Source organism: Coregonus lavaretus, assembly GCF_964263955.1.
Source record: "Coregonus lavaretus genome assembly, contig: HAP1_SCAFFOLD_3546, whole genome shotgun sequence".
NCBI lineage: Eukaryota > Metazoa > Chordata > Actinopteri > Salmoniformes > Salmonidae > Coregonus > Coregonus lavaretus.
In genome coordinates, this window is record NW_028164150.1 from 45,001 (window position 1) to 61,654 (window position 16,654).

Genomic DNA, 16,654 nt, shown 5'->3' on the forward strand with positions numbered 1-16,654 from the left:
CGGGCCATTTAGGTAAACAATTGTTCCTGTGAAGCTCTTTAAACATGGTGCCCATTTTAAAGTTAGGCCTTGTAAATTAAGGTAATGTAAGCCACACTTTTAATAGGGTTGCAGTACACTGTGTGTGTGTGTGTGTGTGTGTGTGTGTGTGTGTGTGTGTGTGTGTGTGTGTGTGTGTGTGTGTTTGTAGCCCAAGTGAGTGAGTGTGTGTGTGGACGAGCTAACTCCTATTGAGCACCTTGAAAATGGCTATAAAACATAAATCCATGATTATTTTATTACCATCACACATCATCATCAGCTGAATAGCTGAAAGCAGTATAATGGCCAAGAAGAAAAGCCTGTATAGCTTTAATTCTGCTGTGCCACTATGCTTCATCCTTTCCTGTAATACAATGGTCCGATTTAGTGTGTGTGTGTGTGTGTGTGTGTGTGTGCTTCCCTGCAGCGGTCAGGAGAAGATTTATGACATAATCTCGGAGACGATAGCCAATGACTTCCCGCTATGGTTCAGTAAAGTGATGAGTTATGTCACCAGCCCTGTCGTAGCGCTGCCCGCTCTGCTGCTGCTGTTGTGAGTACACATACACATGCAGACTCACACACAGGAATGCAGACTCTCTCACACACACCCACAGACTCAGACACACAGACTCACACACACAGACTCACACACACAGACTCACACACACAGACTCACACACACAGACTCACACACACAGACTCACACACACACATTATGTCTGTAGCCTGACTTGCTTGATGCATTCGGATTGGTCAAGTTGTGTCACTCTTAGGTAACTCTACCTGTGCCTTTCAGCATGTTGATCAGACATTGTGTCAGTCCTCTTGGGGTAACTCTCTCTGTGTCTTTCAGCATGTTGATATACTACCTTCAGGCCATCGCCAGATCCCTCAAATTCACCAACAACCAGCTGAGGATGCAGCTTCAGACTGTGAGTTCTAGACGCTATTGTTAAAGTTCTCGGATTCAGTCACCATTATACATTAAATAAACTTAGAGTGCGTTCCAAATGGCACCCTATCCCCAATACAGTTTACAACTTTTGTCTCTGGTTAAAAGTAGTGGACTACATAGGGAATATGGTGCCATTTGGGATGCATGCTTAGTCTCATGACTGTGTGCTGAACAGAAATGTCTTTGTCAGGAGAGAACAGAAGACAAGAAGAAGGTATTCCAGCTGGCTTCAGGTAAAACTCATCATTTTACTTTGTAGTTGGTTGGTTCTATGTATTCTATATCTACAGTTGAAGTCGGAAGTTTACATACACTTAGGTTGGAGTCATTAAAACTCATTTTTCAACCACTCCACAAATGTCTTGTTAACAAACTATAGTTTTGGCAAGTCGGTTAGGACATCTACTTTGTGCATGACACAAGTCATTTTTCCAACAATTGTTTACAGACAGATTATTTCACTTATAATTCACTGTATCACAATTCCAGTGAGTCAGAAGTTTACATACACTAAGTTGACTGTGCCTTTAAACAGCTTGGAAAATTCCAGAAAATGATGGCTTTAAAAGCTTCTGTACCTGTAGATGTATTTCAAGGCCTACCTTCAAACTCAGTGCCTCTTTGCATGACATCATGGGAAAATCAAAAGAAATCAGCCAAGACCTCAGAATATTTTTTGTAGACCTCCACAAGCCTGGTTCATCCTTGGGAGCAATTTCCAAACGCCTGAAGGTACCACGTTCATCTGTACAAACAATAGTACGTAAGTATAAACACCATGGGACCACGCAGCCATCATACCGCTCAGGAAGGAGACACGTTCTATCTCCTAGAGATGAACGTACTTTGGTGCGAAAAGTGCAAATCAATCCCAGAACAAAAGCAAAGGACCTTGTGAAGATGCTGGAGGAAACAGGTACAAAAGTATCTATATCCACAGTAAAACGAGTCCTATATCGACATAACCTGAAAGGCCGCTCAGCAAGGAAGAAGCCACTGCTCCAAAACAGCCATAAAAAAGTCAGACTACGGTTTGCAACTGCACATGGGGACAAAGATCATACTTTTTTGAGAAATGTCCTCTGGTCTGATGAAACAAAAATAGAACTGTTTGGCCATAATGACCATTTTTATGTTTGGAGGAAAAAGGGGGCTGCTTGCAAGCCGAAGAACACCATCCCAACTGTGAAGAACAGGGGTGGCAGCATCATGCTGTGGGGGTGCTTTGCTGCAGGAGGGACTGGTGCACTTCACAAAATAGATGGCATCATGAGGAAGGAAAAATATGTGGATATATTGAAGCAACATCTCTAGACATCAGTCAGGAAGTTAAAGCTTGGTCGCAAATGGGTCTTCCAAATGGACAATGACCCCAAGCATACTTCCAAAGTTGTGGCAAAATGGCTTAAGGACAACAAAGTCAAGGTATTGGAGTGGCCATCACAAAGCCCTGACCTCAATCCTATAGAAAATCTGTGGGCAGAACTGAAAAAGCGAGGCCTACAAACCTGACTCAGTTACACCAGCTCTGTCAGGAGGAATGGGCCAAAATTCACCCAACTTACTGTGGGAAGCTTGTGGAAGGCTATCTGAAACGTTTGACCCAAGTTAAACAATTTAAAGGCAATGCTACCAAATACTAATTGAGTGTATTTAAACTTCTGACCCACTGGGAATGTGATGAAACAAATACTGTACAAGCTGAAATAAATAATTATCTCTACTATTATTCTGACATTTCACATTCTTGAAATAAAGTGGTGATCCTAACTGACCTAAGACAGGGAATTTCTACTAGGATTAAATGTCAGGAATTGTGAAAAACTGAGTTTAAACGTATTTGGCTAAGGTGTATGTAAACTTCCGACTTCAACTGTACATCTCCCCTAACCTCTTACCTCTTACCTCTGACCTTTAACCCTTCACCTCACTTGACTATTAACCTTTGACCAATAAAGTTTTGAACTTTTGAACACTTAAGCTATAATCCCTGACCTGTAACAGCTGACCTTTGACCCCCACCCACAGCGAGGCTACAGGCCACGGAGGTCCCTGGCGGGGACAGGAAGCCTGACCAGCAGGACAGTGACATCACCAGCCGCGAGTCGTCCATTCGCACGCCGTCACCCCGACGCAACGGCAGCGTCACAAACTTCCAGTCGCCTGATCGACACGGCAACGGCATCCGCACCATCACCCAGTCGGCATCGAGGGCCGAGATCGCTAGGGCGACAGCTGCTGCTGGGGCGTCTAGAAGTCCAACAGTGTCCATACTGCACAAGCAAAGGCCGGAGCACATCCCTAACAGGTGTGTCACACACACACACATATGATGTGTTATTCTGTCTGGTCAGTCATGGGCTTTAATACAGTCCTCTACAGGTGTGTCTACAGGAGGATTAAGGGTTGGCGTCCATGTTGTTAGTCCTAAATAAACCTCTGAAGGGGGACTCCAGCATCTAGCCCAAAGTTTAAACTTAGTCTCCCATAAACATCAATGCATGACTAAGTGGGATTCCACCTCAATGCTTTCACTCATCAAGTCAGATTAGTGGTCATGAAAGGAAAAGTGTAGTTTTCTACAACAGTAGCTAATAAGCAGTGGGTATTTAAATCCTACTAAAGTCCCTTTTGGCATACTATGGCCTGGAGTACTGTCACTACTAAAGGAATCAACGATACACAGCATCAGTAGTATTTGTTACCGTAATGATGCAAGTTGAAGTGGTCTCTTATTACGACCACATAGTAACATTTACCATCTGTATTTCCCTCTGTCACCACAGACACCCTGCCTACCTGGGAGGCCCTAGCGGTACCTGCAGGTCCAAGTCCTACCACCATGTGGCCTACAACCCCCCGACACGCTACTCCTCAGAGAACATCCACTCCGACCCCCTCTACAGGAAGACCATCAGGCCCATGCACCCCACAGAGACAGCTGGGATAGTGACCGCCCAGAGCTACGTGGGCCGTCGCCCCCACACCACGCGCTACGTCATCGTCAACGAGCACGAAGCTAGGAAAAAGCTGCTTCGATCCGCCACGCGCGTCCCTCGCCACTTCCGAGCGGAGGACCCGGTGGGTGAGATCGTGGAGCTGATCCCGCGGAATATCAAGCGGTATACTCCAAGGGCTCCGCATCTGCATGGGCACCCGCATAGGTCGAATCCGCCGCAGTCGCACCTGAGTGAGGAAGAGGAGGAGGAAGAGGGAGGGGGGAAGAGGGAGTCTAGGAGGGGGTTGTTCGGGCAGACGCACCGGCCCCGCTCGCTCTCCGACCTCCACCAGCCGGCGCGCTTCTACATCGGAGAGCGCCTGGAGAGCAAGTTGTCTATGGCACCGAAAGACAGCCACACCGCTAGGGGGCGCTACGGCGGTGAAGCCCAAGAAGGGGACTGGGAGGATATGGAGACGCGCTTGCACTCCCTCTCCCAGACCAGCATCAGAGGAGCCGAGCTTCCACCACCAGTCAGGCACACACAGTCCCCGGCCAGACACTCCCACTCCCCGGGCAGACTCGCACACTCTTCCCCGCAGGGCCCTGGAAGACGCCTGGAGCTCCAGGTCAAGCCCAAGACGTCCAGGTCGAAGATGGAGCCTTCCCTGACTGAGTCGGACTCGGCCTCTCTGGCCTCCAGTAGCGACCAGCAAAACAGCAGCACAGACCAGTACATCCAGGTAATTCACAACAAGGAGAAGTACCTCAAGTCTGAGGCCAGGCAAGGCAAGCTGGCTAAGAAGAAGTCCAAAGCCAGTATAGACACCAACGTGTCTGGGTCTAAAGAACTGGTCTTCTCCAATGTGTAGTTTGTGTATTGGTATTGTGAATCTATCTATGTTTATTTAACCTTTATTAATCCATGTAAGTTATTGAAAGCAAATTATATTTTACAATAACGACCTGTAGAGTTAATTACTTTGCAATGGGTTACATTAAGTCGTATTGTAAACCACAGAAAAAGTGAATAGCCCATTCATGGCTAATGCTATACTTTGTTTGTATGTGTTAACAAAAAGCTCTATGTGCATAACATGCATAATATATTATATGCTCACATTGTCATGGATACTGTATTTGCTCTCAATAAAATAAATATAATGGTCAATGGTCCATAATAGTGTACCTAAGCATCAGATCGTTTTGTTCTACACTAAGGTTATTGGTATGGCACTTGATGTTTGTTTTAGGGTTATCACAAACAGGTGTTGTTATATTGGCTATTGTGTGTACATTACATTGTACCAAGCAAACATGGCCTTCAACTCAATAAAACGATGATACTGTGGTAAAGTATGATGTGCAACATGTATAACACCTTAGGATATGTATAAAGTACATTTAGAAAAGGAATACCATGTCGATGATAACTTGGCCTGAGTCTGCACTGTTGGTGGAGAAAAAAATACTTGACAGATGAACAGATGTGTTTCGATAACTGATTGTCGTTGCAATAAGAACATTGAAAGTATCAATTGTTCTCACCCTTCCATCTCACCCTAACTATCCATTTCAAACTACAATTCCCAGCATTCACTTCAACACAGTTCCAAGCTTCCAACCAATCAGAAAACATACTTTTTCACATTAATTTTTTCATCAGTTGATGGGAAAACGGCCAGCTAGCCTGCTGGCTAAATAAGCTGCATATTTACTACACATTCGTATTAGATGTTTATGACAATCAATATTTATTTTTAAGCAGATCTGTTGATGGTTGCCAGATGTGGCTATTTTACTGACTTCAGGAACCTCGCGGCTAACGATAATGCAAGTCTTTCATTCAATCTTTTCATTAGCTAACGTTAGCTAGCTAACGTTACTGTAAATGGTCTTATATTGGCGTGTGTGGCTATCTGTTACTAAACGTAACTATCTCATATTCATAGCTCATATTCTACGCTTCATAATCTACGCTAACTAGTTATCTTGTGTGTCAGTCTACATCCATCCATTTGGAATCACGGCTAATGTTAGCTAGGGAACTAGTCGGTTAGCCTGACAGCTGGCTAGCTAGTTGAACAGGTTGCAAGACCTCCATCTTCACATCTGCCTGGCGGACTCAACAAGCATGGATTACCAGCACAGAGCGAATGCAGTTGGGGATTGTCTTTTGAGTTACACAAAGGACGAGTCTGGGTGGAAAGTCTGCAAGAAATCGGTGCGTAATGTTCTAGGTAGCAATATTAATATTTGATCATCACAGGTGACGTGCCTTTCCGTGCACCGTGTTAACAGCTCCATTTTGCTGTGTCATTGTAAATAACATAGCTAGGTAAATGCAGTGGGTGACAACAGCAACCAATGTTTTGTTTATGACAAATGGATGCGTCTGTCCATTTTTAGAATGACGTCATCGTGTCCTGGCGGCCTTCGACTGAGTTCCCTGGAAATGTGTAAGTATAAGTTATTCTCCTTAGCAAGGCTAAATCATTCATTTCTACATTTTTGTATAGGATTGGAAGCAAGTTTTCATAATCTTATCTCCGGAGAGTCTTTAATGTTACTGCTTAACAGGGGTACCTAGTTCCTGTCAAGGCTTTCTCCAACAGAACTGACAGCATCAGTTATTGATAAACTGTTGGACTGATCAATTGTTACTAAGTTCATCTTCAGCTGTGTATCATAATAGTCTAATGAGGCCTACTTTCCCTCTCCTCAACCTGTTTCCTTCAGCTGCATTGATGTGAAAAAACGGAGAAACAAATATCCACCAGCTTGCTTTTACCATTCCTGTTTTCAGTTCAGTGCAGATGAAGGCGAGAACATGGAGATGGAGTTAATTAAGATACACCCCAGGATTGGTGCTATAACACCCAGGGCTGGCTTCCCAGACACAGATTTAGCCTAGTCCTGGACTAAAAAGCATTCTTAATGGAGAATCTCCATTGACAGTACTTTTTAGTTGAGGACTGGGCTTAATCGGTCTCTGGGAAACCGGAAACCACCCCCCAAGTAGACCTATCTCTACATGTGTTATGTTTGACAGGTATTAGGGTTAGTGGTGTTCTGTCTGTCTCTACATGTGTTGTGTCTGACAGGTACAGTGCATTCAGAAAGTATTTAGACCCCTTCACTTTTTCCACATTTTGTTACGTTACAGCCTTATTCTAAAATGGATTAAATTGTTGTTTTTTTCCATCAATCTACACACAATACCCAATAATGACAAAACAAAAACATGATTTTATAAATTATTGCAAATGTATTCAAAATAAATAAAAATATCACATTTACATAAGTATTCAGACCCTTTACTCAGTACTTTGTTGAAGCACCTTTGGCAGCGTTTACAGCCTCAAGTCTTCTTTGGTATGATGCTACAAGCTTGGCACACCTGTATTTGGGGAGTTTCTCCCATTCTTCTCTGCAGATCCTCTCAAGCTCTGTCAGGTTGGATGGGGAGCGTCGCTGCACAGCTATTTTCAGGTCTCTCCAGAGATGTTAGATCGGGTTCAAGTCTGGGCTCTGGCTGGGCTACTCAAGGACATCAGAGACTTGTCTCGAAGCCACTCCTGCATTGTCTTAGATGTGTGCTTAGGGTCATTGTCCTGTTGGAAGGTGAACCTTCGCCCCAGTCTGAGGTCCTGAGTGCTCTGGACCAGGTTTTCATCAAGGATCTCTCTATACTTTGCTCCGTTAATCTTTTCCTCGATCCTGACTAGTCTACTAGTCCCTGCCGCTGAAAAAGATCCCCACAGCATGATGCTGCCACCACCATGCTTCACCATAGGGATGATATTGGCCAGGTGATGAGCTGTGCCTGGTTTCCTCCAGATGTGACGCTTGGCATTCAGGCCAATGAGTTCAATCTTGGTTTCATCAGACCAGAGAATCTTGTTTCTCATGGTCTGAGAGTCCTTTAAGTGCCTTTTTGCAAAGTCCAAGTGGGCTTTCATGTGCCTTTTTACTGAGGAGTGGCTTAAGTCTGGCCACTCTACCATAAAGGCCTGATTGGTGGTGCTGCAGAGATGGTTGTCCTTCTGGAAGGTTCTCCCATCTTCACAGAAGAACTCTGGAGCTCTATCAGAGTGGCCATCGGGTTCTTGGTCACCTCCCTGACCAAGGCCCTTCCCCCCCGATTGCTCAGTTTGGCTGGGCAGCCAGCTCTAGGAAGAGTCTTGGTGGTTCCAAACTTCATCCATTTAAGAATGATGGGGGCCACTGTGTTCTTGGGGACCTTCAATGCTGCAGAAATGTTTTGGTACCCTTCCCCAGATCTGTGCCTCGACACAATCCTGTCTCGGAGCTCTACGAACAATTCCTTTGACCTCATGGCTTGGTTTTTGCTCTGACATGAACTGTCAACTTATACAGACAGGTGTGTGCCTTTCCAAATCATGTCCAATCAATTTAATGTACCACAGGTGGACTCCAATCAAGTTGTAGAACATCTCAAGGATGATCAATGGAAACGGGATGCACCTGAGCTCAATTTTGAGTCTCATAGCAAATGGTCTGAATACTTATGTAAATAAGGTATTTCTGTTTTTTATTTTTAATACATTTGCAAAAAAATCTAAAAGCCTGTTTTTGCTTTGTCATTATGGGGTATTGTGTGTAGATTGATGAGGACATTTTTTTTTTTTTATCCATTTTAGAATAAAGCTGTAACAGAATGAAGAAAAAGTGAAGAGGTCTGAATACTTTCCGAAGAGTTAGAGTTAGTGGTGTTCTGTCTATCTCTACATGTATTGTGTCTGACAGGTATAAGGGGGAGTCGGTGGTGAAGGGAAGTCCAGAGAAGGTATGGGAGTGTCTGAAGCCAGTGCCCAACGGACTGCGGGTGAAATGGGACAACAATGTCAAGAAGTTTGAGCTCGTAGAGCAAGTCACCGAGGTAGGCTAAGTTTCAAACTTGTGAAAGTATTCACCCCCCTTGGCATTTTTCCTATTTTGTTGCCTTACAACCTGCAATTAAAATTGATTTTTTTTTTTTTGGGGGGGGGGGGGGGGGGGGGGTTGTATCATTTGATTTACACAACATGCCTACCACTTTGAAAGATGCAATCTTTTTTTTTTTTTTTTTTGTGAAACAAGAAATAAGACAAAAAAACAGAACTTGAGCGTGCATAACTATTCACCCCCCCAAAGTCAATACTTTGTAGAGCCACCTTTTGCAGCAATTACAGCTGCAAGTCTCTTGGGGTATGTCTCTATAAGCTTGGCACATCTAGCCACTGGGATTTTTGCCCATTCTTCAAGGCAAAACTGCTCCAGCTCCTTTAAGTTGGATGGGTTCCGCTGGTGTACAGCAATCTTTAAGTCATACCACATATTCTCAATTGGATTGAGGTCTGGGCTTTGACTAGGCCATTCCAAGATATTTAAATGTTTCTTCTTAAACCACTCGAGTGTTGCTTTAGCTGTCCTGATGAAAGGTGAACCTCTGTCCCAGTCTCAAATCTCTGGAAGACTGAAACAGGTTTCCCTCAAGAACTTCCCTGTATTTAGCGCCATCCATCATTCCTTTAATTCTGACCAGTTTCCCAGTCCCTGCCGATGAAAAACATCCCCACAGCAGGATGGTGTTCTCGGGGTGATGAGAGGTGTTGGGTTTGCGCCAGACACAGCGTTTTCCTTGATGGCCAAAAAGCTAAATTTTAGTCTCATCTGACCAGAGTACCTTCTTCCATATGTTTGGGGAGTCTCCCACATGCCTTTTGGCGAACACCAAACGTGTTTGCTTATTTTTTTCTTTAAGCAATGGCTTTTTTCTGGCCACTTTTCTGTAAAGCCCAGCTCTGTGGAGTGTACGGCTTAAAGTGGTCCTATGGACAGATACTCCAATCTCCGCTGTGGAGCTTTGCAGCTCCTTCAGGGTTATCTTTGGTCTCTTTGCTGCCTCTCTGATTAATGCCCTCCTTGCCTGGTCCGTGAGTTTTGGTGGGCGGCCCTCTCTTGGCAGGTTTGTTGTGGTGCCATATTATTTCCATTTTTTTTATAATGGATTTAATGGTGCTCCGTGGGATGTTGAACGTTTCTGATATTTTTTATAACCCAAACCTGATCTGTACTTCTCCACAACCTTGTCCCTGACCTGTTTGGAGAGCTCCTTGGTCTTCATGGTGCCGCTTGCTTGGTGGTGGTGCCCCTTGCTTAGTGGTGTCCCTTGCTTAGTGGTGTTGTAGACTCTGGGGCCTTTCAGGTGTATATATACTGAGATCATGTGACAGATCATGTGACACTTAGATTGCACACAGGTGGACTTTATTTAACTAATTATGTGACTTCTGAAGGTAATTGGTTGCACCAGATCTTATTTAGGACCTTCCTAGCAAAGGGGGTGAATACATAAGTTATTTTTTTCATTTCACTTCACCAATTTGGAGTATTTTGTGGATGTCCATTACATGAAATCCAAATAAAAATCCATTTAAATTACAGGTTGTAATGCAACAAAATTGGGAAAACGCCACGAGGGATGAATACTTTTTCAAGGCACTGTATACTCACAGTCAGTCACAATTCAGTTGTGTTTTCCCCATCAGCATCTATGTTCTGAGTTTGCTTTAGAGAGTTGTCACTGATCATTTGATTCATTTGTTTCTCGATTGATTCTTAGTTATCATTCCTCACTCACTCACAAACAAATCACAACTGAATAGCTGCTTTGTCATCCATTCTTGCTGTATAGTTCTGTCTACTCCTGTACTGCCCCAACTTTGTTGATAATGCTCAGGGGGTTTTGGAAGTGAGTTTTACCTGACCTCTATCGGACTTCCTGGTTACGTGAAGGTTAAATAAGTTACCCAAGCAACCAAAGTGTGTCATCCAGTTTGTTCATGGTTTTGATTCCTGTTTCCTAAAGGGCACCTGCCAGCGACCGTCACACCCACAGCCCCAACGCAGCACTCCTATCCTTTGTTCTCTATTCCATTAGTCACGTTCATGTTTATTTGCTTTGGGACGAACACAAGTACAGGGACATGATCAGTAGGAAAACGTAGATAAATTATCATGGATAGAACTGATGCGATACCTTATTCTGCAGGTCGGAGGGGTACTTTTGTCGTGTCCTGTTGAACGAGGCCCAGTGTTTATCTTGTGGAATGTTGCACTTAGAAATGTCATGGATAGAACTGATGCGATGCCTTATTCCGCTTATCAGAGGGGTTCTTGTTTCATTCTACTTGGTATATTTCTATATGAACGTTTCCACCACGCTGTGTCCTGCTGAACGAGGCCCAGTGTTTACCTGCCTAGTCTCTCCCCCTCTCACACAGAACATCACTGTCTGCCGAACAGTCACTCCCTCAGCAGCCATGGGCATCATAGCCCCCAGAGACTTTGTCGATGTTATTCTAGTGAAGCAGTACGACGACGGCACCATTACATCCAATGGTGCGTAACGCCTCAATCTCTCCTTTTACTTCCTTCTGTCTTTTCTCTCTTATATTTTTGAATATTTCTCTAACTAACAATGTATTATTTAACTACATTTCTCTACTGACTCAATTCCACGTTTCTATTGAAGTGTAGCTCTGTAGTCTTCTCTCCTTGGAAGACCACACAGACCTGGGGTTTTATATGAGCAACTGTTTCCTTTTTTTTTTTTTTTTGTAGGCTATTTTTATTGAACATTGAGGCATTTACAGAGCACATAACAGCTCAGATATTAAGAAATATAAAGGGATAATAGGTATTCTAACAACAACAAAAACAAATCAAGACAATAAAATGAATGATATACAAAGAAAAGAAAATCAAACACTGGGATGCACAGACACACCACACTATCAGCAGTAGGCTGAAATCAGAGTCAAGTACAAGAGGAACTCTTGTCACTAATGCAGTGGTAGTGTGTGGATGATGTAGCCTAATCATCAGCCATAACCCTCAGAGCGAGGCTGGCTGGGTGGGAATCTCTGGGCCAGACAACTTATCTTATCCACTGCCCCAGACTGAGGCCTAGGCCTAATCATCCATGTCGAAATGTGGGTCGTGTTCAGTAGGCACGAAAAGGAAGAAAATGCTCAAACTGTGATGTACTAGGTCCAATAAGAAAGACTTGGTTATGTATTCCGTTGCAAAATGTTTTGCTACAGTGTGCCCAAGATGAGATGCCTATATGTGTTTTACCTTCACTATCAGTGTACTAAGTAACATGATGTGATAGATTGAATGATATGTACACACAATTGCATCCTCATATGTTCTCTCCCTGTGTTCTGTCCGTTAGCCACCCACGTGAGCCACCCCAGCTGTCCTCCCCAGTCAGGATACGTGAGGGGCTTCAACCACCCCTGTGGCTGCATCTGTGTCCCCATCTCTGGGTGAGTCATGCTCTGAGACACGCTTCTCTGTTTCACACTATTGTCGTTGTCTGATGAAAACCTCATCTCCAAAACAAACTTTTCAGGATATTGAAAAAATGACCACATTTTCCCATTAACGAACATACAATTATGAAACTTCAGAAGCTATTTTGAATACATTTTATTGGTCCTAGAGTCATTACATTTTCTGAGTACAATGTTCAGAGTACATTTCATATTTATTTATGCATAAATTGAGTTACAAGGTTTGCAACATTCTCAACATTGTGTTCAGTTCTGTGAGAACCAAGGACGTTTTTGTAGAGGCAATTGTCCGTCACAGGAGGGCAGTAGAGAGCTAAACATCAGTTGAAGCACTGTCTTACTCTATAATGTGCACAGCAACAGGTTTGATTTGTGCATCTTCTCACTCTCTCATTATCTAACATGACCACCTGTCTTGATAGCTATGTGGCTGAAGAAGCACTTTCTAATATTGTTCATAAAGTATAGTGTAAATGCAACGTCTCTGTCTCTCCCAGGGAGCCGAACAAAACACAGCTGTTCAGTTTCTTCCAGACGGATCTGGGGGGCTTCCTGCCTCGCTCCGTGGTCGACTCCTTCTTCCCATCCAGCATGGTGGAGTTCTACAGCAACCTGGCCAAGGCCGTCAAGTCCCTCAAGGATCACTGATACACTCATACTATACCTTCCCTTAGCCCTGGTCCCAGATCTGTTTGTGCTCCATAACTAACTCCTGGCAACAGGCGGTACTCAGATCTAGGACCAGCCTTCAGGGGGACCAAAAAACACAGCGATTAGCTATGAATCGCTTTTTACCTGAAAGGAATAGATGGATCTAAATGGATTTTTTAAAATCCTTATTGAGAGCAAGGGGCACACCTCCCCACACCTATGAGCTAAAGCATATATTTCTAGCCTAAAACTAAGGATTGTGTTGTTTCATGAGTCAATAAATAATGTTATATCAACCATACAGGCAACACTCAAGCCAAAAATGTAGATAAACAATTAGCAACTAAACTTCTGTACAGCCTCTTTAAAAGAGTGGCCACCTGGCCTTGGCTTGGAGCAACTGTATCCTAAGAGCATACTGGTTCAAAGGGAGATGATATTGGATGACATGAGGGAAGGAAGGAGTGCAGCTTGATTGTCCCAGCACTAACACAGCTGATTTCAGGTCGTTGAGGTCTTGGTTAATTTGTGTAATAATGGTGTGTTAGTGCTGGAGCAAAAGCCTGCACCCCTGGTGCTGTTGCTCTCTAGGACCAGGTCTGGTGGCCACTGTCTTACAAAAAGGTGGGAGGGTCTGTTCTAATTTCATTCATTTAACTCTGGAAAAAGATTGAATATGAATTTCTCATAGAGGTTCATGGGTAGTTTTCTTGAATTGAAGCGATTGAAATGGAATTGACCTTAGCCCTGATGTTAAAGGTGCAATCTGTATGTTATTTCTCCCCCCTATTGTAACAAGAATGAGTACAAACACCATCATGAACCCACCCCACAAAAACACACGTTACATTATTGGACATAATGTAGTTCCTGTTCATGAACCCCCCCACCAATTCCCACCCCAAAATAATGAGAATAGATTTGAAATCTATATTTTGTATATTATGTAGACACACGGAGGATATGTCCTCCTTCCATTTGTACTGTTGCTGTTGAATACAGTCCATTCCGTTACACTGGCTGAATCCTACCTACAGTAACATGCATGTTGCATGGACCTTACAGGAACCCCAGAATGGAATCGGATTCCATTGGGACGAGTCATACCTCATTTTTTGTTGACCTTTGTATACAGTAGTACTGTACTTGAAATGTTCCAGTTTAATCTGTCTCCACAGCCCTTTAACCGATACCTTAAAGATGGAATCCGCAGTATGGGGAAACGGCGCCACAACCATTGTTATTGTATTTGTTGCCGAGCTGAGGAGCGTCGCGCAGCATGATAAAAAAAATGTTGCAGTACATATTGTGGTCTTCTATTGCGCGTGCAATGATGCCTGAGATGGAAAAAAACTATGTTTGTTGTTTGCAGTAACTGGAAAGAGTTATGGACATTGCTGTTTTACCATTAAGGATTCCAGCTTTAACCAATAACCTTTAGAGGATGTATATACAGCCGGCAGATGGTTTCTGGTTACAATAACCCAGCCCCTCAACTCTATCCTATTCCTAACCTTGACATCTGCTGGCTGTATATACACCTAACCTCCAAGCATGGGTTCCTGCCTCAGTTACTTTTCTCCATGTAGTATGTAGATGTCAAACACAGAACACAGAATTATTCTTAAGCAAAGGTATTTGCAGTATGTATGGGCAAATGGCAATATGAACAGCTTCATCTAATGAAGAATGTACAAAGGGACCTCCGCTAGAGTAGACATGGTATTTGTCCCATAAGGCTCTGGTCAAAAGTAGTGCACTATATAGGGAGTAGGGTGCCATTAGGGACAGCCCTGGAGTCCCAACATATTTTTAAGCACAGCAGCAGCATAGGACTGCCATATTCTGGGATCAGCTGTGAGTAGTGTGCCATTTTACACTGTAAAGAAACATATTACCAGCATAGAGTTGAGAAAACCACTGTCTTTGGTATGGCACAAGAGGGCATGGCCATCCATCTAGGGCAGGGTGCGTCTCAATAGCTTATTGTTTTGTGGAGGAAGCCTCTTCAGAGTATTGAGATATATCCCTATCAGGTGGAGAGGAAGCCTCTTCAGAGTATTGAGATATAGCCCTAGAATGTGTCTTCACAGTGCTGTACAGTCAACCATCTGCATGCCTGCTGAGTCCTCTACATGTATGATGATAAGCCATTTTACTAATAATGTTTTAAGATCAATCTTTTTTTCCTCGTGGTTAAGTTTCCTTTTGAAATGAAAACGCACTACTAAACTTCCTCTCTTATCCCGAGTGGATATTAACCTTAACTGACAAACCTTTACAAGTGCATTGCATTCCACCTCATTCACAACCATGTCCTATATGCTTGCTTTTTTAAGTCATCATTTGCCTTTTGTTGGTGTAATACTATTAAGGCATTGTGTTGATGTGTGTTGTTGTACTGTAACTGGAGGCTGAAGATCATACCTACCTACAGTGTATTGCTGTCTTAACGTCAGAGTACACACATTGTCTATTGGTGGCTTGTTTTTTAAATTTACTCGATAATGCATTTTGCGGCAGATGTATGTTTTAGGGTACGTGTTGAATGCTGTCTGTTGTCCTCAACTCCTGATTGGGGAAAAAACAGCTGCTATGGAAAATGGCTGCTATCGAAATATACTATTAGTTAAGTTGTCAATGAAAGCAACACAGGAAAATAACAGGGGTTTTTAGGTAATTTTTCCAACATTTCCAAGTTTTCCAGAAATTTAATTTGGAAGATTCCTGGAATAAACAGGGAATCTGGAAATCCTCCAACCAGTATTTCTGGAAAACCTGTGAAATTGGGGAAAGTTACCAGAATTTTGCAACCCTAATCTTAACCTGCACTCTACTGTACTGTATACTGTGTGTTCCACCCAACAGATTTTGTATTTCACCAGCATCTGCATTAAAAATGACTGACGGTTACATCCAATGTTGTCCTTCTTCCTTGTCGTATTATATTACCATCACCACAAGTAGGAAAATGATTATACCCACTACACAAATTCACCGGCTGTTTTTCAAAGACCGGAGAAGAGAAGTGGTGGATTACACAATGATGGATGAATAATGGTTACTCAACTTTCCCAGAAGTCATGTTTGGAAGCTCCCAAAATCAGAAGGGAATAAGCAGGAAATGCAGAATCCTCCAACCAGGATTTCTGGAAAACCTGGGAATTTTGGGAAAGTTAAAGTCGTTTTGCCTACAACTCTCATAGTCTCATTAACTGAGTGATAAATGCATCTGTTCGTTCCATATGAAGTCAAATAACTATATAGGTTTTAAAATGTGAATGGTTATTGGCACAACAGTCTTGTGAATAAACTTTTGAAACATACACATACAGATCCACAGACAGATTGGATTAAATTATTTTATTAATATAATGTATCTTGAGGAAAAAGCTTTAGTACCAATATTATACAGAGTTTTAAGTATCTATATTCCAATAGATTTTGGTACAAAATGTTCACACCCTGTGTTTTTCCTCGATATCAAATTAGGTGACAAAACAAGGTGAACATTTGCTCCAGTTTAGTTATATCTTTGGTTTGACTCATTGGGAGAATCTCAATTACATCCTCCTCGCGTCCTCTCGCCTGGATTCCTTCTCAAAACCAATTGGAGGATAAGGTCAGAGGGGCGGGACCTCTGGCTTTCTCATCCAATGGTTTTTCAGAAGGAGAGAGGACGCGAGGAGAATGCAATTGAGATTCTTCCATTGTCATCTA

General features: G+C 43.0%; 2 protein-coding genes across 2 annotated transcripts in view; both read left to right on the plus strand.

Moving 5' to 3' along the window:
- LOC311117422 (transmembrane channel-like protein 3) overlaps nucleotides 1–4,789 on the plus strand; it is a gene marked incomplete at both ends in the record, with an annotated part of 36,184 nt that extends 31,395 nt beyond the window's left edge. Inside the window, 6 exons of the mRNA XM_084192359.1 lie at nucleotides 1–12; nucleotides 449–574; nucleotides 878–956; nucleotides 1,170–1,212; nucleotides 3,008–3,287; nucleotides 3,886–4,789. The exon at nucleotides 1–12 is cut by the window's left edge and continues 99 nt beyond it. Of these exons, the coding sequence (XP_084048485.1) occupies nucleotides 1–12; nucleotides 449–574; nucleotides 878–956; nucleotides 1,170–1,212; nucleotides 3,008–3,287; nucleotides 3,886–4,789 (1,444 nt within the window). The remainder of the gene's footprint in view (nucleotides 13–448; nucleotides 575–877; nucleotides 957–1,169; nucleotides 1,213–3,007; nucleotides 3,288–3,885) is intronic.
- Nucleotides 4,790–5,564: 775 nt separating this feature from the next.
- LOC311117421 (stAR-related lipid transfer protein 5-like) lies at nucleotides 5,565–14,237 on the plus strand. The gene is made up of 6 exons (XM_084192358.1): nucleotides 5,565–6,141; nucleotides 6,327–6,376; nucleotides 8,688–8,820; nucleotides 11,207–11,324; nucleotides 12,163–12,256; nucleotides 12,781–14,237. The coding sequence occupies exons 1-6, from the start codon at nucleotides 6,052–6,054 to the stop codon at nucleotides 12,929–12,931; spliced, it is 636 nt and encodes a 211-aa protein (XP_084048484.1). The 5' UTR covers nucleotides 5,565–6,051; the 3' UTR covers nucleotides 12,932–14,237.
- Nucleotides 14,238–16,654: the final 2,417 nt, after the last annotated feature.